Here is a 27,439-nt window from a genome sequence, read left to right on the forward strand (position 1 = left end):
GAGTTGTAGAAACATTAGCTGCTTTTAAAAACAATATTTCAAACAGTTGAACAGGACATGTGATGACCTCAGTTTCTCAAGGCAAAGACCATATCTTAGGGATCAAATTATTGCAGTTCCCAAACTCACTTTAAACAGTGCTGGATGCACACATTGTTCTTACTACCTGTTTACATTTTTTTAAAAAGAAGCAAATACCACGGCTGCTATTGATACCTGATTCATGCTAGTTGTTGTAGAATCTGGTATTGTTACAGTATCAATATCATTATAACCATTAATGAGAGTTGTTAAATGGTTAAAAAATCTGACTTTCAGTAGTCATTCATTATCTACCTCTTTTTTTTACCTAAATTATGGAAAACTTAAGCACAAAATGGTTATTTTTCTCCATGGTTGTTGGGGTGGGCATTGGGTAATTGCTACTGTCATTCTAATTACTAAATGGCATAAATCTTCTGTATTTTAAAAATAAACTATTACCAGTTTTGAATGTATTCTCTCCTCTCAATTTCAGATTGGGTGGGACTATATCAGCATACAAGATAGTACCAGATGAAATAGAAGAGATCAAGGTATGGTATTTTTCACCTTTATAGAGACTTAATCAACTCAAAAAGAGTTGACTTCACTGAATATTTAGGGGTCTACAGACATCTTATTTTAACACTTTTTTTGTGTCAGATTTAACAAATATACAAAAAAGAAATAAATTTTAAAGTACATTTTGACAAGTAGTTATAGAACAGATTTCAAAGTTTGTTATGTATTACAGCTCCGCAATTTCAACTTTTTCCTTCTAGTTGCTCCAAGATGCTGAGACATTATTTAAATCCCACTACATACTAGAATTTTTAAGAAAATTTTGTCACCTAATCACCATCAGATTTCATCCAACATTTGCAAAACATTTTTGAGAAAAATATTAGAAGACTCAAAAGGTACCCTTTCCTATGCAATTAATTAAAAACCTACTTCATAAAACAGTATATGAAAATATTATTGTGCATAATAGATCATTGCTTTGATTTCTTGTAATTCCTTTTTCTTTGAATTGTTGCTGATAATAAATTTTAAATTGTTGCTGATAATAAATTTTAACAATTAGAAAGGAATAGCCAAAGATAAGCAAACAATACTGAGTTAATAATGACATGTAACGTTCTCTCATTAAAACTTGATTTTATTTAAAATTTTCAATGTCAAATTTAATGAATTCAGATCTCAGAAATTGTTCTTTAATTTGTTTGCTATTTTCTTTTTTTTGACATGGGCAGGCTCCGCGACTCGAACCCGGGTCCTCTGGTATGGCAGGCGAGTATTCTTGCCTGCTTAGCCATTGTGGCCCGCCCTGTTTGCTATTTTTAAAGCAGTTAAACCTGTTGATCCTTATTAAATGAAATGCTATTAGATTCAGTATGTCAGGGGCTTGAATGTGTCATCAGCATCAGGAATTAATATCAATTATGTTCTAGCATCAAAAACAAAGTCTAAGTTGATATGACTCATTCTAACTTGATATAGCTTCATAAAATATTCTGGCTAGACGAAACCTTAACTCTAATTCAGATCTCATTTTTCAAATGAGGAAATGAAAATAAATAAAGGTAAAGTTGTTGAAATTAGGTTCAATAATTACTTGCCAAAAATATAATAAAGTGTTGTTAAAGAGACAAAATAACATGGATATCTTACTTCTTGAATTACATTTTATAATAACTGAGAAAAATATTAACTCTAGAAACATATCTATATTATATATATATATATATATATATATATAATATATATATATGTATTAATTAGGCCGCATTTATGTAACGGATGTAGAGTTAAAATCCATCTGCCTTAAAGGAACTCCATCGTATAATACAATGATACAATGTATTAAGTACTAAGGGTCAACAAAGTGTTGTATCGAAATATCTTGGAAAAGCACCTGGCCATTAATAAAAGGTAAGCAACAAAGTCTTTCCAAGAGGTAAACTTAATATGGCACCAGATTCATAGGATATAATAAAGATTGGTACAATAAAGGGCTTGAGGTAGGCCTTTCTGCCATATTAAGAAGTTTAGGAGAGGTGGGGCAAGATGGTAGCATAGTGAGGTGTGGAAAATTTAGTTTGTCCTCCAGAGCAGCTAGCAGATAGCCAGGAATGGTACATAAGTGACCAGATACACAGCATGCACCAGTCTGGACCATGTGGAGTGGCTGAGATTCCACACAGAACTGTGAGTCCTCCAAGCCACAGATGCTGGCACCTCTCCCCTGTGGGCACAGCAGGCTGGTTCCCCAAGGAGAACGAAACAGATTTTACTAGTAGCAAGGGCTTAGGACAACCAAGCTCCAATTGTGGAATTAATTAATAATTTCTGACTACTGAAATCAGGCACCCAGCACAGATAAACATGGAGTAAGCATTAAAGGAACTAGGAGATCTTTTGCCCCAGCAGAGACAGGGCGTGGCTGATGGGGGTGGGGGGATGGACAACAATCCCATTGACTTTTTTAATTGGACAGCACAAAATACTGGAAAAGGGCTGGACCCCATGAAATGGAATACATAGAGCCTGGAGACACATAGAGACACATACCAACTCAAGCTTTTGATTGACAAACGGGGGAGCAAGGGTCTGGTGTGAAAAGGCTTTTTTGCTTTTTTTTTTTTTTTTTTTACTTATTAACAGCTCATTAGATAGAGTTGCAAGGGCTCTCAGGTTCTAGCACTGCCCCCAGGCAAGGGCAGAACTAAGGCTTGTCTGAGAGGCAAAGTAACAATTCAGGGGAAAGGGATTAATTCCCTAAAGGGCATATCTTCCCCAAGAAAAGTGGAGAGCCTGGCCCAGATCAAGTGGAATCCCTCCTTCAAGGAATTCAGGCTCCAGAGGCTAGAAAACCGAAGCAGTCAAACCCCTCCTGCTACCTCACCTCTGTCTCAAAAATGCCCCTGGCATGGAGAGTCTGCTGAAATTAAAGATACCACATCACTTTAAGCTGGTGGGAAGCCCTAGGCAGACAAGTGCCATATGATGGGAAGGATAGGAAAAACAGAGTCTAGAGGCTTCATAGGAAAGTTTAACAACCTGCTGGGTCTCACCCTCTGAGAAAACCAATGCTGGCTACTCTCTCCTCCTGAGATGTAGGCCTGTGTGGTTTAGGAAATCTAACTGGGATCTATAACATCTGAGGAGACTGTCCTCAAAAAAAAAAGGCTCCATATAGGCAGGGAAAAAAATAGAAAAACAAGAACTGAAAAATTCTGATTAAACAGAACCTATGCTAGAGGGCTAGAATAAGTTGAACTGAATGTCAAAGAACAAACAGAGAACAAAGCCCTCCAACAAGAAAATCCTAGGTAAAAGAGTGAAAACAACCTCCAGAATAAACTAATTAAGGAAATGCCTAGCACCAGCAAAAAAATAATGACTCATACTAGGAAAATCAAAGATATGGTCCAAAGGAACAATCCAACACTTCAAATGAGATGCAGGAGTTGAAAGAACTAGTTCAGGATGTTTGAACAGACATACAAAATCTCATCAAAAATCAAATCAGTGAGTTGAGGGAGGATATAAAGAAGACACTGAGTAAACATAAAGAACGTGAAAGTTTGAGTAAACAAATTATAGAACTTATGGGAATGAAAGTCGCAGTAGAAGAGATGGAAGAAAAAACAGTGAAAATCTACAATGGATTTGAAGAGGTAGAAAAAGGAGTAGTGAACTAGAGGATAGGACATCTGAAATCCAGCAAAAGAAAATATAGAGGAAAAAAAAAGAAATATGAGCAGGGTCTCAAGAAATTTAATGGCAACATGAAGCACACAGATATACCTATTTGTATATATAAATAAGGGTATCTCAGTACTAGAAGAGAAGGGAAAAGGTAGAGAAAGACCAATGGATGAAATAATCACTGAAAATTCCCCATCTCTTATGAAAGACATAAAATTACATATCCAAGAAATGGAGCATACCCCAAATAGAATAGATCCAAACAGACACAGTCCAAGACACTTACTAATCAGATTGTGAAATGTCAATGCAAAGAGAGAATTTTTAAATCAGCAAGAGAAAAGCAATCCATCACATACAAGGGAAGCTCAATAAGACTATGTGAATTTCTCAGCAAAAACCATAGCGATAAGAAGGCAGTGGTATGACATATTTAAGATTCTGGAAGAGAACAAAAATTTTGCTAACCAAAAACTCTATACCCAACAAACTGTTCTTCAAAAATGAGAGGAAGACAACTCTGCAAGTGAAATCAGTGCCCTCCCCCCTACATGGGACATGGCATCCAGGGATGAAAGTCCCCCTGGTGATGTGGGAAATGACTCTCAGGGATAAACCCAGACCTGGCACCGTGGGATCAACAATTCCATCCTCACCAAAAGAGGGGAAAGAAGTATAATTAAGAAAGTATCAGTGGCAGAGAGAGTTCAAATAGAGTTGAGTGGCTACTCTGGAGGTCACTCTTGCACAAGCTTTGGTAAGACCTTGCTACCTATCATAACCTGCCAACCATCAACCAGGACCATTCCAGCCAATGGTAAAGAATACCTAGGGCACTGTATGGAATTCCACAGGGATTCCATGCACAAGAGTAACTTTCTAGAAACCTACAACCTCTAGATGGGTCCCTGGTCCAGATAAGTCCTGAAACCTAGCCCAGCCTCTCCATAACATCATATAATTACATCTCCCTATTTTGTGTTGTGACAGACCCTTCCAATATGAAAAATTTAGAATCGCCATAGCACCAACACCCCTAAAGAGAGGGCTAGAAGGATCAAAGGTGATGGTGGAGTCATACAGAGAAGGTAGGATTTAACAATGACTATGAATGCTGAATCATTAAATTGATATCTCTTTTAGTCTCCAGTATTTTAGAGCAGCTAGAAATAAAAACCTAGAATTGTGGAATTGTAACCCATGTCAAACTCTGAAATATGTTATACAACTAATTGTGGTGCTGTGCTTTGAAATTTATAGCTTTTTTTATATATGCTATTTTTCACAAAAAAAAAACCCAAAAAAGTTAATTGTGATAAAAAAAATTTAAGCCCTCTAGCCTCCTATATTCTGGAGCAGTGAGATGGAAAAATCTGAGAGGATCGTGTGGTAGCCCATGACAAACTCTGGGATCTGTCCTGTAACTGCTTTTTGAAGAATGCTTTGAAAACTATTGCTTTTTCATTTCTTTGCTTCATATATATGTTATACTATACAATAAAGTAAAAAAAAAAAAAAAAAGAGGGGGTGTTTAAAATATTTTCAGACAAACAGTCACTGAGAGAATTTGTGATTAAGAGACCAGCTCTCCAAGTAATACTAACGGGAGTACCACAGGCAGATAGTAAAAGGCAGGAGAGAAAAGGTCTGGAGAAGAGTGTAGAAATGAAGATTATCAGCAAAGATAAAAAGAGAAAAAAGGTTAGTTATGACATATAAAATCCAAAAGACAAAATGGTAGAAGAACGTGCTGCCTTATAGTAATAACATTAAATGTTAGTGGATTAAATTCCCAATCAAAAGACATAGACTGGCAGAATGGATTAAAGAAGAAGGACCCATCTATATGCTGTCTACTTTAGAACCAAGGACAAAAATAAGTTGAAAGTGAAAGGTTAGGAAAATAGATTTCATTCAAAGAACAACCAGAAAAGAGCAAGAGTAGGTATACTAACATCTGACAAAGTAGACTTCAAATATAAAACAATTAAAAGAGACAAAGAAGGACATTATGTATTAATAAAAGGAACAGTTCAAGAAGAGGACATAGCAACTATAAATATTTGTGGACCAAGCCAGAGTGCCCCAAAATGCATGAGACAAACACTGACAACATTGAAGGGAGAAATAGACCCCTGCAATTATAGTTGTAGACTTCAATTCCGTGCTCTCATCAATGGATAGAACATCTAGACAGAGGATAAATAAGGAAAGAGATTTTGAATAATATGATAAATGAACTAGACTTAACAGGCATTTACAGAATATTATAACCCAGAACAGCAGGATATACATTTTTCTCAAGTGCTTAAGGATCATTCTCAAGGATAGACCATATGTGGATCACAAAACACGTCTCAATAAATTTAAAAAGATTGAAATGATACAGTTTCTTGGATCATAATGGAAGGAAGTTGGAAATCAATAACATGTGGAGGGCCATAAAATTCACAAATATATGGAGGATAAACAGCATGTTCTTAAACAACCAGTGGGTTAAGGAAGAAATTAAAAGAGAAACCAGTAAATATTTCAAGGCAAATGAGAATAAAAATGAAAACACAACATATCTAAATGTATATGATACAGCAAAGTGCCGAGAGGGAAATGTACTGCCATAAATGCCTATATTAAAAAAGAAGAAAGAGCAAAAATCAAGGAATTAACTGTTCACTTTTTGCAGATGACATCATACTATATACCAAAACCCACTGTTGATGGGAATGTAAAATGGTACAACCACTCGAAGGCAGTTTAGCTGTTCCTCAGGAAGCTAAGTATAGAATTGCCATATGATCCAGCAATCCCTTTATTAGATATACACTCAGAGAAACTGAAAGTAAGGACACGAATGGACATTTGCACAGCAATGTTTATGGCAACAATGCTCATGATTACCAAGAGGTGGAAACAGCCCAAATGTCCATCAATGCATGAATGGTCAAACAAGCCGTGTTATATACATATGATGGAATACTATGCAGCTGTAAGACAGAATAAAGTCATGAGGCATTTAACAACGTGGATGAACCTTGAGGACTATTACAGTGATTGAAATTAACCAGAAACAAAATAACAAATACTATATGGTCTCACTAATTTGAACTAATATAAATGAGTGAATTTTGAGCGTTAAAATTAAAAACACAGGTAAGCAGGAGCTAGAAAGAGGGTCAAAATTGGACATTTGGTGCTGAAGGAATACAGATTAAATAACATGACTGATTGTAAAATTCAGAAATAGACAATGCAATACTACTGGATGATAGCACAATAATATAAGTACCCTGAATGAAGCTGAATGTGTATATGGTTGAGGAAGGAGGACTGCAGGCACGCATGAAACCAGAAGGAAAAGTAGAGGATGAAGACTGAGATGGTATAACTTAGGAATGCCCAGAGTGGATGATAATGATGATTAAAGGTACAAGTATAAAAAGTTTTTGCATGAGGGAGAGCAAATGACTGTCAACATTGCAAGGGGTTGTAAATGGATGGTATAGTGGAAAATGTATAGTCAGTGCAAGCTAGGATGTATAGTCAACTGTTACATTGTAATATGCTTCCACTGAATGTAGCACAGGCATATGCCAAAACTAAATGTCAGCAAGTGTGGGGTGGTATGGGGAGGGGTATAGATTCTATGTGGAAGAAAAGGAAATGTCTTCATAAAAATTATGTCTATTTACTTAGTTGTATTGTATGATGTGCAAATAAATTGTTTAAAAGTGAACAGAGAGAAACAAGTGCTAGGGAAAATGTGGAAAAAGAGATGTACCTATTCACTGTTCTCAGGGAAGCTGAGAGGTACAGCCCCTTGAAGGGCAGTATGGTGGTTCCACTGGAAGCTAGGGGTAGGTTTGCCATGTTGTGCCAGTTTGAAAAGATTATGTACCCTATAAAGCCATGTTTTAATCCTGACCATCTTTTAATCACTATTCAGCACTGTAGATTGGAAACTTGATTAGATTATCTCCAGGGAGATGTGGCAAGCTCAACTGTGGGTATTTTTTATTAGAGGGAGATGTGACTACACCTGTTCCAGGTGGGTCTTGATTAGTTTACTGGAGTCTTTTAAAAGAGAAAACACTCTGGGAAAGCTCGAGAGCAACAGAGCCACGGGGAGAGCCACAAGAACCCTGAGAGCCCATGCAGCTAGAGACCTTTGGAGATAAAGAAGGAAAATGCCCTGAGGAAATTTCATGGAACAAGAGGCCTGGAGAGAAAGCTAGCAGATATCGCCATGTTCACTGCATGCCTTTCCAGTTGAGAGAGAAACTCTGAACGTCATTGGCCTTCTTGAACCAAGGTGTCTGTCCCTTGATGCCTTAGATTGGACATTTCTATAGCCTTGCTTTAATTTGGACATTTTCTCCTTTTTAAAACTGCATACTTGCAACTTATTAAATTCCCCCTTTTAAAAGCCATTCCATTTCCGACAGCTAGAAAAAACTGAAACACACATGGTCTTGCAACCTCTTTGCTAGGTAATATACTTGGAGAAACTGAGAATAGGGACACAAATGAATACTTGCACACTGGTGTTTATGGTGGCAGTGTTCAAGATTGGTAATGTGTGGAGGTGGCTTAGAATGGAATGGGGACTGAAATATCATCATGCCTCACTCATGGATTAACTATAAATTACATACTCAGAGAACTGAAGTTGAGAATATGGGTTATCAGGTTGGGGCACTGAAGCTACGAAATCAGCATTACCCCATTCAACAACTATTTAAAAAGGTGGAAAAGTGATTAGATGACTTGTCTTGAGATGTGAATGAAGTTGATCTGGATAGGACTAAGGTAAATCAGAATACTGGGTGTAGGATGATATGGCCCATATTTTCAAACTCAACCTCTGTGTGAGACCAAAGAGAAATATGCTTATTTGGTGCAAAATTTTTATTTTGGGTAGCAAATTATCTAATTTAACTTGTGTGGTCAGTTTACTTGAACACCATAAATACGTGAAATTTTGAATAGGGCATGCAATCTTGTTGTTTGTACAGGTTAGTATGATACCCTGATATACCCCAAAGTAATTTGGGCAGAGAATAAAAAAGTACTTGCAAAGTCCCTTTGGGGGACTGGGGAGAAAGGAGGAAATATTAAACTATCGGGGGAATCCCTGATATTCTCGCAAGCGGTGGGGACAACCATTTCAATAGGTTGAGCCCTCAATCTTGGTGCACGTCCCTATGAAGCTTATTCCCTCAAAATAGAAGGTAAGCTTACTGATAATTATGCCTAAGGGTCACACCTAAAGAACCTTTTTTTTGTTGCTCAGATGTGGCCTCTCTCTTAGCCGTTGTGGCAGGTGAACTAACTGCCCTCCGCTCTACGTGGAACATGACTCCCAAGGGTATAAATCTCCATGGCAACATGGGACCTGACTCCCAGGGATTGGGCAGGACCCGGCATCATGGGAATGAGAAAGCCTTCTGGACTAAAAGGGGAGGAGAGATACGAGACAAAGTAAAGTCTCAGTGGCTGAGAAATTTCAAACAGTCGAGAGCTTATCCTTGAGTTATTCTTACATGATATAAATATCCCTTTTTAGTTTATGGAGTATTGGTTTGGCTAGAGGGAAGTACCTGAAACTGTTCAACTGAGTTCCTGTAGCCCTGATTCTTGAAGAAGACTGTATAACTGTATAGCTTTTACAATGTGACTGTGTGATTGTGAAAACCTTGTGTCTGATGCTTCTTTTGTACAGGGCATGGACTGATCAATAAAAAGAAAATAAAGTTTAAGAATAAATAATAAATAGCAGGACATAAAGGGTAAAAATTGGGTAGATTGAAATACTGTGTGTCAATGAGAGGGAGTGGTAAGGGTGTAAGATGTATGAGTTCTTTTTTCTCCTATTTATTTCTTTTTCTGGAGTTATGCAAATATTCTAAAAATGATCATGATGAAGAACACAGAACATGATGGTACATGAGCCACTGATTGTATAATATGGTTGAACTGTATGTGTATGGATAATTCTCAATACAAATATTTTTAAAAATAAATAATGAAAACAAAGAAGGAAAGGCAGAAAAACTGTCCTAGCCAAGTAGAACCCAAGGACACATGACAATTAAATGCCATGTGTGACCCTTTACAGGCTCCGGGGACAGAAAAAAGACATTAGTTGAAAACTAATGAAGTTCATGGACTTTAGTCAACAAGAATATATCAATGCTAATTCATTAATTGTGACGAAGTTATCATATTTTTTTCTCTTTTTTTTTTGTTGAGAAGAATAACGTATATACAAAAAAGCAATACATTTCAAAGGACACCACAATTAGTTATAGAACTGATTTCAGAGTTTGGTATGGGTTGCAGTTCCAGAATGCTAGGTTTTTCTTTCTGGCTGCTCTAAGACACTGGTGATTAAAAGAAATACCACTATAATGATTCAGGAGTCATAAATCCTCATTGTTAAATTTTATCTTCTCTTTCTTAACTCCACCTTCTCCTTTGATCTATTTTTTAATTATTTATTATTTATTGATATACATTATGCATTCACACACCATGTATTCATCTAAAATGTATAGTTAATGGTTCACTATATCATCATATAGCTGTCTATTTATCATCACAATCAACTTTTTTTAAAAGATACCATATTAATGTAAGTTGTTAGTAATAGATGGAACTGGGTATGAGGTGGTAGCAGGAAGTGATATGGAAAGATTCTGTACAGCCTGCTCAAATCTTCTGTAAATCTAAAAGTCTTCTTAAAAATAAAGTCTACTCAATAAACAAATAAATGGTGGGGGAAAGATGTTTATGTTTTAGTCCTAAAAGCAAAGGGGTGCCAGTAATTGATTTTTAGAGAGAAGTACATAATCAATTTGGGAAAATTTTTAAAGTTTGTCTATGATTAATGAAAAAAAATAGTTTAAGTAGGAGAGAAAATGTTCTGATTCAAAGGAAGAGGGCCAGATTGTAGGAGTGTAGGTGTGAAATGAGTAAAACTAAACCAAAGCAGAGACAGTGAAGCTGGAGTAAAAAGACGATTGAGAAATATTTTTTAAGAAAGTAGAATTATCAATTCTTGGTGATCAATGGGATGCTTAGGAAAAGACGGAAACTTTGACACAGTTTCTGGCTTGGAATACTATGCAGATAGTGTTGCCGCTTACTTTTTAAAAAAGGAAATAAAGTAAAAGAAGTATGTTTGAGAGAAACAGGGTAAGTTTTGAACTTACTGAATTTGAGGCCCCTATGAGATAATCAAATGTTCTTTAAGCCATAGATAAATGGACCTGGAACTCAGAAGAAGGAGCTTATCTAATAATTGATATTGGGATTTGTCATCATGGAAGAATTAATTGAGGACATGTTAGTGAATAAATCACCTCAAAAAGCTGTAAAAGGTAATAACAGAGGGCTGAGTATATAGCCCTGGGGAAGGCCACCAATTTGTATAATTAACAGAGACGTGGCTGTTTTGAAATAGTGACATTTCTCTAAAGAAGTAGTTTTTTTTCATTTTGTTTTTTAAATTCTAGGGTATTAACAGTTATCCCTCAGGGAATTCCTTGAAAAAATTTCTTGGATGACATGTAATATGAGATTTTCCATCACTTACTGCTGTTATAGTGAAAAGAACTTCAGTGGTTTGAGGACTGGGGTGTAAAAAAAATATGGAACTGATTGTTCATTTCAAAAGTGTTGGGAGAAGAACTGCTCTAAAGTACTTCTTCCATATTTGATGGTACCATTAGCCTGCCCAGCTTAAATCAGATTTAATCTTTGGTTTTGGTGAAAAGAAATGTGAAACATCTGTTGTAGTGTTCTTAGTTGGGTAATCCCTGGGTACATAACTCAACATAATTCAATTTTTGTCAAATGTGGTACTCGTTCAAATGATTCTAGCACCAGAAATCATTATTTAGGTCATATGTAGCTTGAATTAAGCAGCATTATGTTGTATATAGTATTTATCACCCCAAAATAGTAGATGGTTGTTTGGCCAAAGCCTAATGGATGAAGAGCAAATTCATTTCTGGCTCAATCACAACCCTCTCATCCTACCAAGTTGTAACCAATATCCTGAGTTTTTATCATTCTCATTTTATCATTATTTGCTTTTCTTTAGTTTTATCACCTATGCACAAATTCTTAAAGTTTATAATTCATTCATACTTCTTTTTTGCTGTGTTAATTGAATCATAACATGTACAATTTTTTGTCTTTTTTTCAACACTGTGGAATTCATCCATATTATCTATAGCTAAAGTTGTTTTGTTTTGCTTTGCTTTGTTTTTATTTATTCTTATTTGCTGTAAAATACTCCATTGTACCACGATTTATTGAGATATCCTACTATTGATGGGCATTTGACTTATTTCCATTTGGGGCTGTTATGAAAAATAATGCTGTAAATATTCTTGTAAAGCATCATGGTACACATGTGTAAGAGTTTCTCTGAGATTTATACTGAAAAATAGAATTCCTAGTTTTAAGTAGTGTGTATTTTCAACTTTTCTATATGACATCAAACTTTTTCAAAGTAGTTATTGCCAATATACAATACTACCTTGGGCTTATTTTAATATACGCATATGTATTTAAAAATGTATTCTTTATCTGCAATTTCTATTGGCATAGTTTATTTTTATCTATATATCGGATGACTAAAGTGACATGTTTTTCCAAATGCATCTTTATTTTCCAAATCCAATTTATTGAAAAAACCCATATTTTCTCTAATGGTTTGAATTGCCTCATTTATAACATATGAATTTTCATATGCCTAGACACACATGTGCATACATAAGTTTACCTTTTCTTCAACTTTTGTTCTGTTTCTGTATTTATCTTTTGCTCTGCTATCATTGTACTGTTCTGTTTATAGTGCTTTTTTTTTTTTGCGTAGGAGGGTGAGTCCTGTGCCATTTTTCCTTTTCATTCTCTTGGATCATGTGTTAATTGTGCTAGATAATATTTACAAACAGTTTGTCAAGTTTCAGAATATTCCTACTAAGGAGACTTCTGGTTTCAGCCAAAGTACGAGAAAACTTTTTCCTCCCAGATCCTTCCTTTTACAACTAAAATATCCCAGATGTTACAAAAATAAAATATAATAAGACTCTGCATAGTAGAAGGTAGAGATCAGACTGCCTAAGGACCTCAGGGTTTGAGGAATGGACTGTCTCCCATATATTTCAGATGGGACGCTGAAGTCGTCTCCAACCTAAAGCTGTCAAGATGCATAGACACAAAGCAAGAAAAGCTGTTGTCCATAGACACAGGACTGAGGAAGGCTGTCCTAACAAAAGAGAAATCCTTTTTGGTACCATCCTCCAAAATCCATCGAAATACTAATGGAAAAACTAAACACATTCACACAGTAGTTTCAGTGGGGCCACTCAGAGTACCGATCTTCTACCTCAACCCACCTCATCATCCCACATTCCTCCAAAAAAGCAAGTGATGAAACTCCAAATTCCTTGCCTGGTGGTGTTGGTGAGGCTGAACAGGTCGCTAATCTTCCATCTCCTACCTTGCAGAGCAAGCAGTGATCCAGTTCCCCTGCTGGGATAGTTTAGATGAGACCAAATCTGAAGCTTATCTTTCATTATACAATTGACAGAAATAGGCTGTGCCACAGTTCCCCAGCTGGGTAGTGTGAGTGGGGTGTGACAAGATGGACCACCACTCCCACCTAGCACCAGTGTGACTAAGGAGGCAGTGAGAGGTGGGGTTAGTCACCACTCTACATCAACCTTCCATCCCCACCTGGCGTATATGAGACTGAATGAGTGGCCTAGTCAATATTCCACTCTCAGTATGAATCAACTGTTTATTTCTCCCTTCCTTCATGATAGCTGGGCCTAGCAAGATGCTGAGCCTCACCCAGCATCAATAATTTGGAGCAATGTGGTATTCCACTTTAACAGGAAGCTCTCAGTCATACCAAAGAGGAACACTGAACTTCCATCCCATCTGTCTGCAATGAAGCATTGTGATTCAATGTCTCACTTTTGCCAGAGTGGCGATGGTGGGATCCAGCAGGAAACTGAACGTACATATCCACATAGCCCTCATATTACGGGGGATGGCTTGCTAACTAAGATTAAATGGAATCCAGGGCTCATAATACAATTTCAAAAATATCTTAGATACAAAAAGTAATCATGCATCACACCACGAATAAGGAAAATCAGAATTTGATTGTGAAGAGACAACCAACAGATACCAGCACCAAAATGAATCAGATTTTTGCATTATGTGATAGGTATTTTAAAACAGCAATCATAAAAATGTTTTAACAAGCAATTATGAATTATGAATTAACCTTGGCTAAGAAACAGAAGTTATAAAATGAAACCAAATGGAAACTGTGAAAGAGAAAATGTAATATATATCATAGGATAAGCACAATAATAGAATAGAGATGACAGAAGATATAATCAGTGAGCGCGTATCTATAGAATTTATGCAACCTGAACAATAAAAAAGTAGCTAGGCTAAATACTGAATTGAGTCTCAGGACCTGTGAAACAATAACAAAAGAGTTAACATTGGTATCATCAGATCCAGAGGGAGAGTACAAAGACTGCAGAGCTGTAAAAAAATATTTGATGATACAGTGGCTGTATATTTTGCAGAAGATATATACCTACAGATTCAGAAGTTGCACAAACCCCAGAAGGGTAAACCTAAACAAATCCATGCCAAGACACATCTTAATTAAATTTCTGAAAGCTGAAGACAAAGAAAAAAAATCTTGAAAGTAACCAGATAGAAACAATGCATTACTATGTGGGAACACCAATTCAAATGACAGTGGATATCACATCTGAAATCATGGACAACAGAAGGAAATGGCACAATATTTTTCAAGAGCTGAAAGAAAGATCTGTTAACTACAAATCCTATATCCAGAAAAAGTATCCTTTAGCAATAAAGAATAAGTGAGAGGCACACTCACACAGGCAGAAACCAAAGGAATTTGTCACTAGAAAACCTACCTTGTTGGAATGGTTAGCTGGCTTTTCCAAAGGAAAAAGAAATGAAAACAGGAGACTTGAAAATTCAGAAAGGTGAGAAAACCATCAGTATGGGTAAAATAGAAGTAAATAATAGATCATCTTTTCTCATGATTTTCTTAAATGATATTTGAAGGTTGAAGTAAAACTTATAACATCATATGATGTAGTACTCTGTATGTATATAGAATAAATTACTTAACACAGTCATATTTTTAAATTGGGAAGAATAAATGTTCCTAAATGGAAGTAAAGTTTTGTATTTCACTTGAAGTGATAAATTGTCAATGCCGGTAAACTTTGATGTTATGTGTATATATATTGAAATCAGAGAATCTGTTCTCTGACCATATTGGAATCAAACTAGAAACCAATAGCACAAATATAAAAGGAGTGCTCCAAACACATGGAAATTTAAAAACACACCAGTAAATAATCCATTTGTCAAAGAGAAAGCCTTCACAAAAATTTAGAAAAATACATACAACTGAATGAAAATAAATGTACGACAGATAGGAAATTCTGAAAAGCAACTAAAGCAGAACTGAGAGAAAAAAATTATAACACTAAATGCTTAGTTTGAACAAGAAAAAGTTCTCAAATCAGTAATCTAAGATTCTCCCTGAAGAAGCCAGAAAAAGAAAAGGAACATATCAAAATAAGCAAAAGAAAGGAAACAATGAATTAAGAGATGAAATTAGAGACAGGAAAAGAATAGTGAAATAAAAAGTTGGTTTTTATAAAGATTCAATAAAATTAATAAACCTATTGCTAGACTAAAAATAAAATGAAGAGAAGACATAATCATCAATAAGAGGAAAGAAACATGGATAGTTAGGAAATACTATGAAAAACTTTATATTCAGAAGTTGTACAATTTAGAAGAAATGGATCAGTTTCTCAAACATCACAGACAACCAGAACTAATCAATCTGCATAGTCTTGTAGCTATTAAAGAAATTGAATTTGTAATTAAAAGTCTCCCCCTGAGGAACAAAGGTTAAAATAAATTTAGATTGAAATGCTAGTGATCAATGAAAGGGAAGGGTAAGGGGTTAGTATGTATGAATTTTTTTCTGTCTTTTTATTTCTTTTTCTGAATTGATGCAAATGTTCTAAGAAATGATCATGATGATGACTATGCAACTATGTGATGATATTGTGAATTACTGATTATTTATGTAGAACGGAATGATCAAAAGTTAAGAATGTTTGTGTTTGTTATATTATTAAAAAAATTTTTAAATTAATTTAAAAATGCAAAAAAATGTCATCACCACAAAAAAGAAAATGTAGGTTACAATGTTTCTTGAAGATGATTGTGTAATGGTATAGCTTTTACAGTATGACTATGTGATTGTGAAAACCTTGTCTGATGCTCCTCATATCTACGGTATGGACAGATGAGTAAAAAGTATGGACAAAAAAAAAAACAAATAATAGGGGAACAAAGGTTAAAATAGATTGAATAGATTGAAAAAAAAAAAAAGTCTCCCCCCGAAAATCTCTGGGCCCAGTTGGCTTGCTTTGAAATTTCCACTAAACATTCCAAGAAGAATTGACATCATTTTTTCCCAAATTCTTCCAGAAAATTTATGAGGCTAATATAACTGTGATACCAACACCAAAGACAGAACAAACAGAAAACTAAAAGTCAAGTTTTCTAATCGACTTAGATGAAATATCCTCAATAAAATATTAGCAAATCAAATTCAGAAATGTGTGAGAAGAATTCTGCACCATTACTAAATGGAGTTTATTCAAAGCATGCACGCTTACTCAACATTCAGAAACAAAAACTAAGCAAGACTTTCCAAGAAAAGGAAATTATTGGAAGCATAAATAGTATTTTCACCTTTATTATGTTGTTTTATTAGTTATGACAAAATATTACCAAATCTGGCAATATAAAAACAAAATACACCACAACCAAAAAGATTAAATTAAAACCACTGGATTGTTAATTCTGACTGGGTACCTGGGGATCTTTACATTATTCTGTTTACCTGTATATATTTTGAATTTCCATAATTAAATGTTTGTTTGTTTTTAAGTAGAAAAAAAGTAATCTGCATAATTTACCATATCAACAGGCTAAGGAAGAAAATTCATATGATCATGTCAATTTATGCAGAGAAAGCATTTGACAAAATAAAAAAACCCATTCATGATAAAGAGTGTCCTAGAAATGAAGGAAAGCTGCCTCTGCTTAATAAAGAGCATCTACAGCTAACATCATAGTTAATGGTGAAAGACTAAATGCTTTCCCCCCTAACTTCTGGAACAAAGCAAGGAAGTCATTTCCCCTACTTTTTTTCAACCTAATGATAGAAGTTATAAGTAGCTACAACAAGACAAGAAAAAGTATTAAGATACACAGTTTGGAAAGAGAAAAACTACCCATTTGCAAATGATATGCTTATCTATGTAGAAAAATGGATTTACACACACCCAAGTCCTAGAACTAATCAGGTCTTCTACTTTGGAGGATACAAGATACACACACACACACACACACACACACACACACACACACACAAAATCAATTTCATTTCTATATTCTAACAACAAATATTTGGAAACTGATATTCAAAACAATACCATTTATAATTTCTCCAAAGGAAATTATTCCTTTGTCATCCACGTAAGAACATGCATACATATCCATATTCTGAAAACCACAAAATACTGATAAAAGAAATAAAAAATGCTTAACTCAGAGACATACCATGTCAGTGGTTAGGAAAGCACATAGTAGATATGTCAGTTCTTCCCAAAATGATCCATATGTTTAATGCAATTCCTAATCTAAGTAAGGTTTTTTATAGATATACATTAGTTTATTCTAAAATTATTTGTAAGGGCAGAGAACCTAGGATAGCTAAAACAATTTTAAAAAAGAATGAAGTGCTAGCAATCACTCTACTCAGTAATAAGGCTTACCTTGTAGCTATAGTTATCAAGATGGTAGAGTACTGGTGAAGTCAATAGAACAAAAGAGAAACCCATAAATAGATTCACTTAAATATGTTCAATTGATCCCTAATAAACGTGCAAAATAAATTCAGTAAAGGATAGCCTTTACAACGGTTGGTGTGGAATAACTGGATTTCCACATGTAAAAAAATGAAGTTGGGCCCCTACCTTACAACATAGGAAAAAATTAACTTTAAATGAATATAAGACCTAAATGTAACAGCCAAAAGTATTATACTCTTAGAAGAAAGTATAGGGGTAAATCTTTGAGACTGTTCATTAGATGATGTTTTCTTAGATATGACATCAAATGCACATGCAACAGAACAAAAAAATAGATATTTTTAAGTAGATAAATTTAAAATTACTTTTTTTCTTCAGTCGTATGATAAAAAAAGTTAAAAGGACAATCCACAGAATAGGAGAAATTTTTTGCAAATCACACCTGTCAAGGGATTTTTATCTAGAATATGTAAAGAACTCTTAGAATTCAACAATGAAAAGTCAGATAACTCAAATTTTTTAAATGGGCAAAGTGCTTGAATAGATGTTTGCTCAAGTTAGATAATCAAATGACCACTAAACACATGAACAGATGATGCTCAGCTTCATTAGCCGTCGGGTAAATGCACATCAAACTCACTGTGAGATACCATTTCACACCCAATAAGATTAATATAATTATAAATATACATAAGATAGCAACTGTTTGAAAGGATGTGGAATAATTTGATCCCTTGTATACCATTGGTGCAATTTCAGTGTGGTGAACTTGATTGGGAAAACAGTTTGGTTGTTCTTCAAAGATTAAATTTAGATTCGCTGTATGACCAAGCATTTATGACTAAGCTTATACCAAGAGAGATGATGTACATGAGTGTTCACAGCAGCATTAGTCATAATAGTTAAAAAGTGGAAACAGCCAAAATATCCATCAACTGATGAATGGGTGAACAATGTATGATATATCCATACAGTAGAATATTATTCTATTTTTAAAATAAAGTACAGACACACACTATAGCCTGGATGAGCCGTGAAAACATTATGATGAATGAAAGAAGCCACACACAAAAGGCCATATTTTGTATGATTCCATTTATAGGAAATATCCAAAATAGACAAAGCTATAGAGACAGAAAGTAGATTAGTGTTTGCTTACAGGCAGGAGAGGGACTCAGGAAGTAAAAAAGGAATGACTGGAAATGGGTATTGGGGTATCTTTTCTGGGTGATTTAAATGTTCTAAATTTGATTGTGGTAATGGTTGCAAGACCGAGAATGCTAAAAATAAACGTTGAATTGTGTACATTAAATAGGTAAATTGTAAGTTATGTGAATTATATTTTAATTAAACTATTATTTTTTGAAGTGTGGCTATGATATAATTGAACAGTTTACTGAACTTTCACAATCTAAATATACCTACCAAACTGGAACCCAGTTTAAGAAAGAACATTATCATCATGCCAGAAACTCTCTCCTTCTTGTGTAACTTTTCATTGCTTTATCCCACTTCCATAGATCACCCTTCTTCCTGCTTTCATATCATACATAAAATGAATTATATACATTATTCTTTGTGTCTAGCTTGTTTTCACATCTCATTATATTTGTGAAATTTATCCTCAATTTTCTGTGTAATTCTAGTTCATTGTTATCATTGGCATATTATATTTGATGATGTGAATATACCACAGTGTATTTATATCCATTCAACTATTAATGGGTTTTCAAATAGGTACCATCTGGAGGCTGTTTTGGATAGTGTTTTTATGAACATCTTTGAATATATCTTTTGGGTAACATGTGTCCAATTCTGTTGGTTATCTGCCTAGGGTTGAAATTGATGAGTCATAGTATATGTATAAGTTTAGTTTTAATATGTGTAACAATTTATTCTACCTCAGCTGTGTATTTTATTGAAATTACAATTGCTTCCCATCTGCATTACACTTCGTATTTTTCTGTCTCTCTCAGAAAAGTTTTAGCCATACTGTGGCTATGTAGCAATTTTGAATGGTAGTTTTAATTTGCATTTTCCTGATGAATAATTGTGTTGACCATGTTTATATATGTTTATTGACTATTTGGATAACCCTTATGAAGTGTCTATTAAAATATGTTGCCTATTTTCTATTGTCTCTTTTTCTTACCGATACATCTAAATTCTTCAGATACCCTAGAGGTAAGTCCCTTGTCAATATCTTCTTCCACTGTGTGGCTTGTCTTCTTAGCACCTTAATATTATCTTTCGGTGAGCAGAAGTTCTTACTTTTAAAAATAGTCTTTCTTCATTTTATTTTTTTACAGGAAGTGCTTCGTCCTCTATTAAAGAAAGCTTTGCTTACTCTAAGATCACAAAAAGTACTGTGTGCTCTTATTAAAGTTTTATTCTTTCACCTTTATTCCTTCTTCATTTGGTTTTTATGTAGGAAGTATGTTTGGGTCCCCTGAATGATTTTTTCCCCATTAGAATATCCCGTTGACCTAGCGATCCTTTCTCCTCTGCACTGTAATGTTGCCTGTAGTGTAATTAATTCTAGTGACCATAAATGTTTGGTTTTGCTTTTGGACACTCCATTTTGTTCATTGGTGAGTTTGTCTATTCTTGTATGAATTCCACCCTGTTATTATTATAAATCTGCAAAGGATCATGTTAGCTAGTAACAGTGATTAAACCATATTTAATGGCTGAATAAAAAGCAATAGCAGACATATTTTTCACCTCACAATACTCAGCTGTCCTGTGAACAATTGGAAATATACAAAATCTCTTCAGAATAGGGTATAAGTCCTTAGGTAATATACACTTTTAAATGTGTTATCCTGTACCTAAAATACAGTGTAGGTCATATGATGATGGGGATAAAATAGGGAAGAAAGTGAAAATATTTTCTTTATTTGCATATATTAACCTATAACAAAACAAGGAATAAATATTCATACAATTTCAATCTTCATTGCTGTAACTGGCCATGTGATCATAGTTCATATTTATTACTCCCTTCTTTCACTATCATTTCCATGTTCCTTTACCTTCAGCAAGCGCCTCATCTGGCCATGGTTCTTTGCCTGGTAGGGTGACCCAAACTTTCATTCCTTCACTTTCTGGACCATTGGTACTCCAGCTTAGATTGGATTGTTGCAATTTTCCATTGACTTTTTTTTAATGTAATTTTATTGAGATGTGTTATTTGGTTTGCTAATACTGCCAGAATGCAGTATACCAGGAATGGAACAGATTTTTAAAAGGGAATTTAGTAAGTTGCAAGTTTACAGTTCTAGGACTATAAAAATGTCCAAACCAAAGCATCCAGGGAAAGATACCTTGGCTCAAGAAAGGCCAGTGGGAGGAGAATAGAAGTGAGCGATTTAAGAGACACATTAATAAGAGAGACTGGGAAGAGGGAAGGGAATGACCATCCTTCAGCTCTAAAAGTGAATCCTAGCTGAATGGCTCATCTCTGTTCAACTGAGGATCCTTTTTGTGGAAGATGAAGTTTTGACTTCCAGCTGACCACATGAAACTTCAAAGAAGTTTTAGATTAAGTTCCTCCTCCAGAGCAACTACTAGGTGACCAGAACCAGTGCAGAACAGCTCCCGGGGCCACGGCAGGGACCGGACACACAGCGTACCCCAGTCTGGACTGGCTGGACCGGCTGCGAGACTCTACTGCGGTGAGCTCCCCAAGCGGCGCGCGCTTCCCCGGGCCTCGGCGGCTGTCGGCTGGCGCCCCTCCCTCCCCTTTCCCGGACCGGCTGAGAGTCTCGGAGGGGCAAGTTTCCCAAGCCGCAGCAGCCAGCACCCCTCTTTCATGGGCGGCTTCCCGGAACGGCTACGAGTCTCGGATCAGCGAGTTCCCCAAGCCGTGGCAACCGGCGGCCAGCGCCCCTCCCCCACAGGCGGCTTCCCGGTCTGGTGCCGAGTCTAGGATCAGCGAGTTCCCCAAGCTGCAGCAGCCGGCGGCCGGCGCCCCTCCCCCACAGCCAGCTGCCCGGAGGGAGAGGAGGGAGTTTCCGACAGTGGCAGGGACTAGGTCCAACCAAACACCAATAGTGGCATTAATAAAGGAGCCACAACATCTTTTGCTGGTGGGACCCACAGACAGACAAGCGCCACATACTGGGCAGGATAAAAAAAACAGAGCCCAGAGACTTCACAGGAAAATCTTTCAACCTGCTGGGTCTCACACTCAGGGAAATCTGATTAAATGTCCAGACATCAGCAAAAAATAACAAATCACACCAGGAAAATTGAAAATATGGCCCAGTCAAAGGAACAAACCAATAGTTCAAATGAGATACAGGAGCTGAGACAACTAATTCTGAATATACGAACAGAAATGGAAAACCTCTTCAAAAACGAAATCGATAAATTGAGGGAGGACATGAAGAAGGCAAGGGATCAACAAAAAGAAGAAATGGAAAGTCTGAAAAAACAAATCACAGAACTTATGGGAATGAAAGATACAGTAGAAGAGATGAAAAAAACAATGGAAACCTACAATGGTAGATTTCAAGAGACAGAGGTTAGAATTAGTGAACTGGAGGATGGAACATCTGAAATCCAAAAAGAAACAGAAACTATAGGGAAAAGAATGGAAAAATGTGAGCAGGGGCTCAGGGAATTGAATGATAATACTAAGCGCACAAATATGCGTGTTGTGGGTGTCCCAGAAGGAGAAGAGAAGGGAAAAGGAGGAGAAAAACTAATGGAAGAAATTATCACTGAAAATTTCCCAACTCTTATGAAAGACCTAAAATTACAGATCCAAGAAGTGCAGCGCACCCCAAAGAGAATAGACCCAAATAGGCGTTCTCCAAGACACTTACTAGTTAGAATGTCAGAGGTCAAAGAGAAAGAGAGGATCTTGAAAGCAGCAAGAGAAAAACAATCTGTCACATACAAGGGAAACCCAATAAGACTATGTGTAGATTTCTCAGCAGAAACCATGGGGGCAAGAAGACAGTGGGATGATATATTTAAATTACTAAAAGAAAAACTGCCAACCAAGACTTCTATATCCAGCAAAATTGTCCTTCAAAAATGAGGGAGAAATTAAAACATTTTCAGACAAAAAGTCACTGAGAGAATTTGTGACCAAGAGTCCAGCTCTGCAAGAAATACTAAAAGGAGCACTAGACTCAGATATGAAAAGACAGAAGAGAGAGGTGTGGAGAAGAGTGTAGAAAGAAGGAAAGTTAGATATGATATATATAATACAAAGGCAAAATGGTACAGGAAAGTATTACCCAAACAGTAATAACACTAAATGTTAATGGACTGAATTCCCCAATCAAAAGACATAGACTGACAGAAAGGATTAAAAAACAGGATCCTTCTATATGCTGTCTACAGGAAACACATCTTAGACCCAAAGATAAGCATAGGTAGAGGGTGAAAGGTTGGGAAAAGACATTTCATACAAATAACAACCAGAAAAGAGCAGGAGTAGCTATACTAATATCCAACAAATTAGACTTCAAATGTAAAACAGTTAAAAGAGACAAAGAAGGATACTATCTACTAATAAAAGGAACAATTAAACAAGAAGACATAACAATCATAAATATTTACGCACCGAATCAGAATGCCCCAAAATATGTGAGGAATGTGCTACAAATACTGAAAAGGGAAATAGACACATCTACCATAATAGTTGGAGACTTCAATTCCCCACTCTCATCAATGGACAGAACATCTAGACAGAGGATCAATAAAGAAACAGAGAATTTGAATATTACAATAAATGAGCTAGACTTAACAGACATTTATAGGACATTACACCCCACAACAACAGGATACACCTTTTTCTCAAGTGCTCATGGATCATTCTCAAAGATAGACCATATGCTGGATCACAAAGCAAGTCTCAACAAATTTAAAAAGATTGAAATCATACACAACACTTTCTCAGATCATAAAGGAATGAAGTTGGAAATCAATAATAGGCAGAGTACCAGAAAATTCACAAATACGTGGAGGCTCAACAACACACTCTTAAACAACCCGTGGTTCAAGGAAGAAATTACAAGAGAAATTAGTAAATATCTCGAGGCAAATGAAAATGAAAACACAACATATCAAAACCTATGGGATGCAGCAAAGGAGGAAATTCATTGCCCTAAAGCCTATATCAAAAAAGAAGAAAGGGCAAAAATTAGGGAATTAACTGTCCACTTGGAAGAACTGGAGAAAGAACAGCAAACTAACCCCAAAGCAAGCAAAAGGAAAGAAATAACAAAGATTAGAGCAGAAATAAATGAAATTGAGAACATGAAAACAATAGAGAAAATCAATAAGAACAGAAGTTGGTTCTATGAGAAAATCAACAAGATTGATGGGCCCTTAGCAAGATTGACAAAAAGAAGAAGAGAAAGGATGCAAATAAACAGGATCAGAAATGGAAGAGGAGGCATAACCACTGGCCTCACAGAAATAAAGGAGGTAATAACAGGATACTATGAACAACTTTATGCTAATAAATACAACAATGTAGATGAAATGGACAAGTTCCTAGAAAGGCATGAACAACCAACTTTGACTCAAGAAGAAATAGATGACCTCAACAAACCAATCACAACTAAAGAAATTGAATCAGTCATTCAAAAGCTTCCCAAAAAAGAAAAGTCAAGGACCAGACGGCTTCATATGTGAATTCTACCAAACATTTCAGAAACAATTAGTACCAACCCTGCTCAAACTCTTCAAAAAAATTGAAGTGGAGGGAAAGTTACCTAATTCATTCTATGAAGCCAACATCACCCTCATACCAAAACCAGGCAAAGATATTACAAAAAAAGAAAACTACAGACCTTTCTCTCTAATGAATATGGATGCAAAAATCCTCAACAAAATTCTAGCAAATCGAATCCAGCAACACATTAAAAGAATTATACATCATGACCAAGTAGGATTCATCCCAGGTATGCAAGGATGGTTCAACATAAGAAAATCAATCAATGTAATACACCATATCAACAAATCAAAGCAGAAAAATCACATGATCATCTCAATTGATGCAGAGAAGGCATTTGACAAGATGCAACATCCTTTCCTGTTGAAAACACTTCAAAGGATAGGAATACAAGGGAACCTCCTTAAAATGATAGAGGAAATATATGAAAAACCCACAGCTAATATCATCTTCAATGGGGAAAAATTGAAAACTTTCCCCCTAAGATCAGGAACAAGACAAGGATGTCCATTATCACCACTGTTATTCAACATTGTGTTGGAGGTTCTAGCCAGAGCAATTAGATGAGAAAAAGAAATACAAGGCATCAAAATTGGAAAGGAAGAAGTAAAACTATCACTGTTTGCAGATGATATGATACTATACATCGAAAACCCGGAAAAATCCACAGCAAAACTACTAGAGCTAATAAATGAGTACAGCAAAGTTGCAGGTTACAAGATCAACATTAAAAAATCTGTAGTGTTTCTATACACTAGCAATGAACAAGCTGAGGGGCAAATCAAGAAACAAATTCCATTTATAGTTGCAGCTAAAAGAATAAAGTACTTAGGAATAAATTTAACTAAAGAGACAAAAGACCTATACAAAGAAAACTACAAGAAACTGTTAAAAGAAATCACAGAAGACCTAAATAGATGGAAGGGCATACCGTGTTCATGGATTGAAAGACTAAATATAGTTAAGATGTCAATTCTACCTAAATTGATTTGCAGATTCAATGCAATACCAATCAAAATCCCCACAACTTATTTTTCAGAAATAGAAAAACCAATAAGCAAATTTATCTGGAAGGGCAGGGTGCCCCGAATTGCTAAAAGTATCTTGAGGGAAAAAAACCAAGCTGGAGGTCTCACGCTGCCAGACTTTAAGGCATATTATGAAGCCACAGTGCTCAAAACAGCATGGTACTGGCATAAAGATAGATATATCGACCAATGGAATCGAATAGAGTGCTCAGATATAGACCCTCTCATCTATGGACATTTGATCTTTGATAAGGCAGTCAAGCCAACTCACCTGGGACAGAACAGTCTCTTCAATAAATGGTGCCTAGAGAACTGGATATCCATATGCAAAAGAATGAAAGAGGACCCGTATCTCACACCCTATACAAAAGTTAACTCAAAATGGATCAAAGATCTAAACATTAGGTCTAAGACCATAAAACAGTTAGAGGAAAATGTAGGGAGATATCTTATGAATCTTACAATTGGAGGCGGTTTTATGGACCTTAAACCTAAAGCAAGAGCACTGAAGAAAGAAAGAAAGAAATGGGAGCTCCTCAGAAGTAAACACTTTTGTGCATCAAAGAACTTCATCAAGAAAGTAGAAAGACAGCCTACACAATGGGAGACAATATTCGGAAATGACATATCATATAAAGGTCTAGTATCCAGAATTCATAAAGAGATTGTTCAACTCAACAACAAAAAGACAGCCAATCCAATTACAAAATGGGAAAATGACTTGAACAGACAACCTCTCAGAAGAGGAAATAGAAATGGCCAAAAGGCACATGAAGAGATGCTTAGTGTCCCTGGCCATTAGAGAAATGCAAATCAAAACCACAATGAGATATCATCTCACACCCACCAGAATGGCCATTATCAACAAAACAGAAAATGACAAGTGCTGGAGAGGATGTGGAGAAAGAGGCACACTTATCCACTGTTGGTGGGAATGTCAAATGGTGCAACCACTGTGGAAGGCAGTTTGGTGGTTCCTCAAAAAGCTGAATATAGAATTGCCATACAACCCAGCAATACCATTGCTACGTATCTACTCAGAGGACTTAAGGGCAAAGACACAAACGGACATTTGCACACCAATGTTTATAGCAGCATTATTTACAATTGCAGAGATGGAAACAGCCAAAATGTCCATCAACAGACAAGTGGCTAAACAAACTGTGGTATATACATATGATGGAATATTATGCAGCTTTAAGACAGAATAAACTTATGAAGCATGTAATAACATGGATGGACCTTGAGAACATTATGCTGAGTGAGACCAGCCAAAAACTAAAGGACAAATACTGTATGGTCCCACTGATGTGAACCGACATTCAAGAATAAACTTGGAATATGTCATTGGTAACAGAGACCATCAGGAGATAGAAATAGGGTAAGATAATGGGTAATTGGAGCTGAAGGGATACAGACTGTGCAACAAGACTGGATACAAAAACTCAGAAATGGACAGCACAATACTACCTAATTGTAATGTAATTATGTTAAAACACTGAATGAAGCTGCATCTGAGGTATAGTTTTTTTTATTTTATTTTTTATTTTTTTATATATTTTAATTTTTTTCTCTCTATTATTGTTTTATTTCTTTTTCTGTTGTCTTTCTATTTCTTTTTCTAAATCGATGCAAATTTACTAAGAAATGATGAATATTCATCTATGTGATGATATTAAGAATTACTGATTGTATATGTAGAATGGAATGATTTCTAAATGTTGTGTTAGTTAATTTTTTTAATTAATAAAAAAAAAAGAAAGAAAGGCCAGTGGGTCCAGAACACCACTGTCAACTGGGAAGGCATGTGAATGGGATCTGCTGAGGTCTTTGGTTTCTTATTTCAAATATTTTCCCTGCAGGTTTTCTTTGTTCATCTCCAAATGTGTGAGTCTCATGATTTCTGTTTCCGAAGCGATTCCCTCTTAACCGTCTCTAGGAAGCCACCCCACCTTGAATGGGTGGAGACGCATTTCCCTGGAAACCACCTACTCAGCAGG

At 35.8% G+C, this 27,439-nt stretch overlaps 1 protein-coding gene across 23 annotated transcripts in view; it reads left to right on the forward strand.

Moving 5' to 3' along the window:
- Nucleotides 1-27,439, forward strand: part of GPHN (gephyrin) — a 750,954-nt gene that overhangs the window by 325,766 nt on the left and 397,749 nt on the right. For 22 of the 23 annotated variants that reach the window (XM_077122754.1, XM_077122739.1, XM_077122741.1 and 19 more), the window contains one exon: nucleotides 518-575. Coding sequence is in view for 16 of the 23 variants with exons in the window: in XM_077122739.1 (XP_076978854.1) it covers nucleotides 518-575 (58 nt within the window). In the remaining 7 variants the exon portion in view is untranslated. Of the gene's footprint in view, nucleotides 1-517; nucleotides 576-11,003; nucleotides 11,115-27,439 lie in introns of those variants that run through there. The other variant, XM_077122759.1, reaches the window with a different exon arrangement.

This window comes from Tamandua tetradactyla, chromosome 12 (assembly GCF_023851605.1).
Source record: "Tamandua tetradactyla isolate mTamTet1 chromosome 12, mTamTet1.pri, whole genome shotgun sequence".
Lineage (NCBI taxonomy): Eukaryota > Metazoa > Chordata > Mammalia > Pilosa > Myrmecophagidae > Tamandua > Tamandua tetradactyla.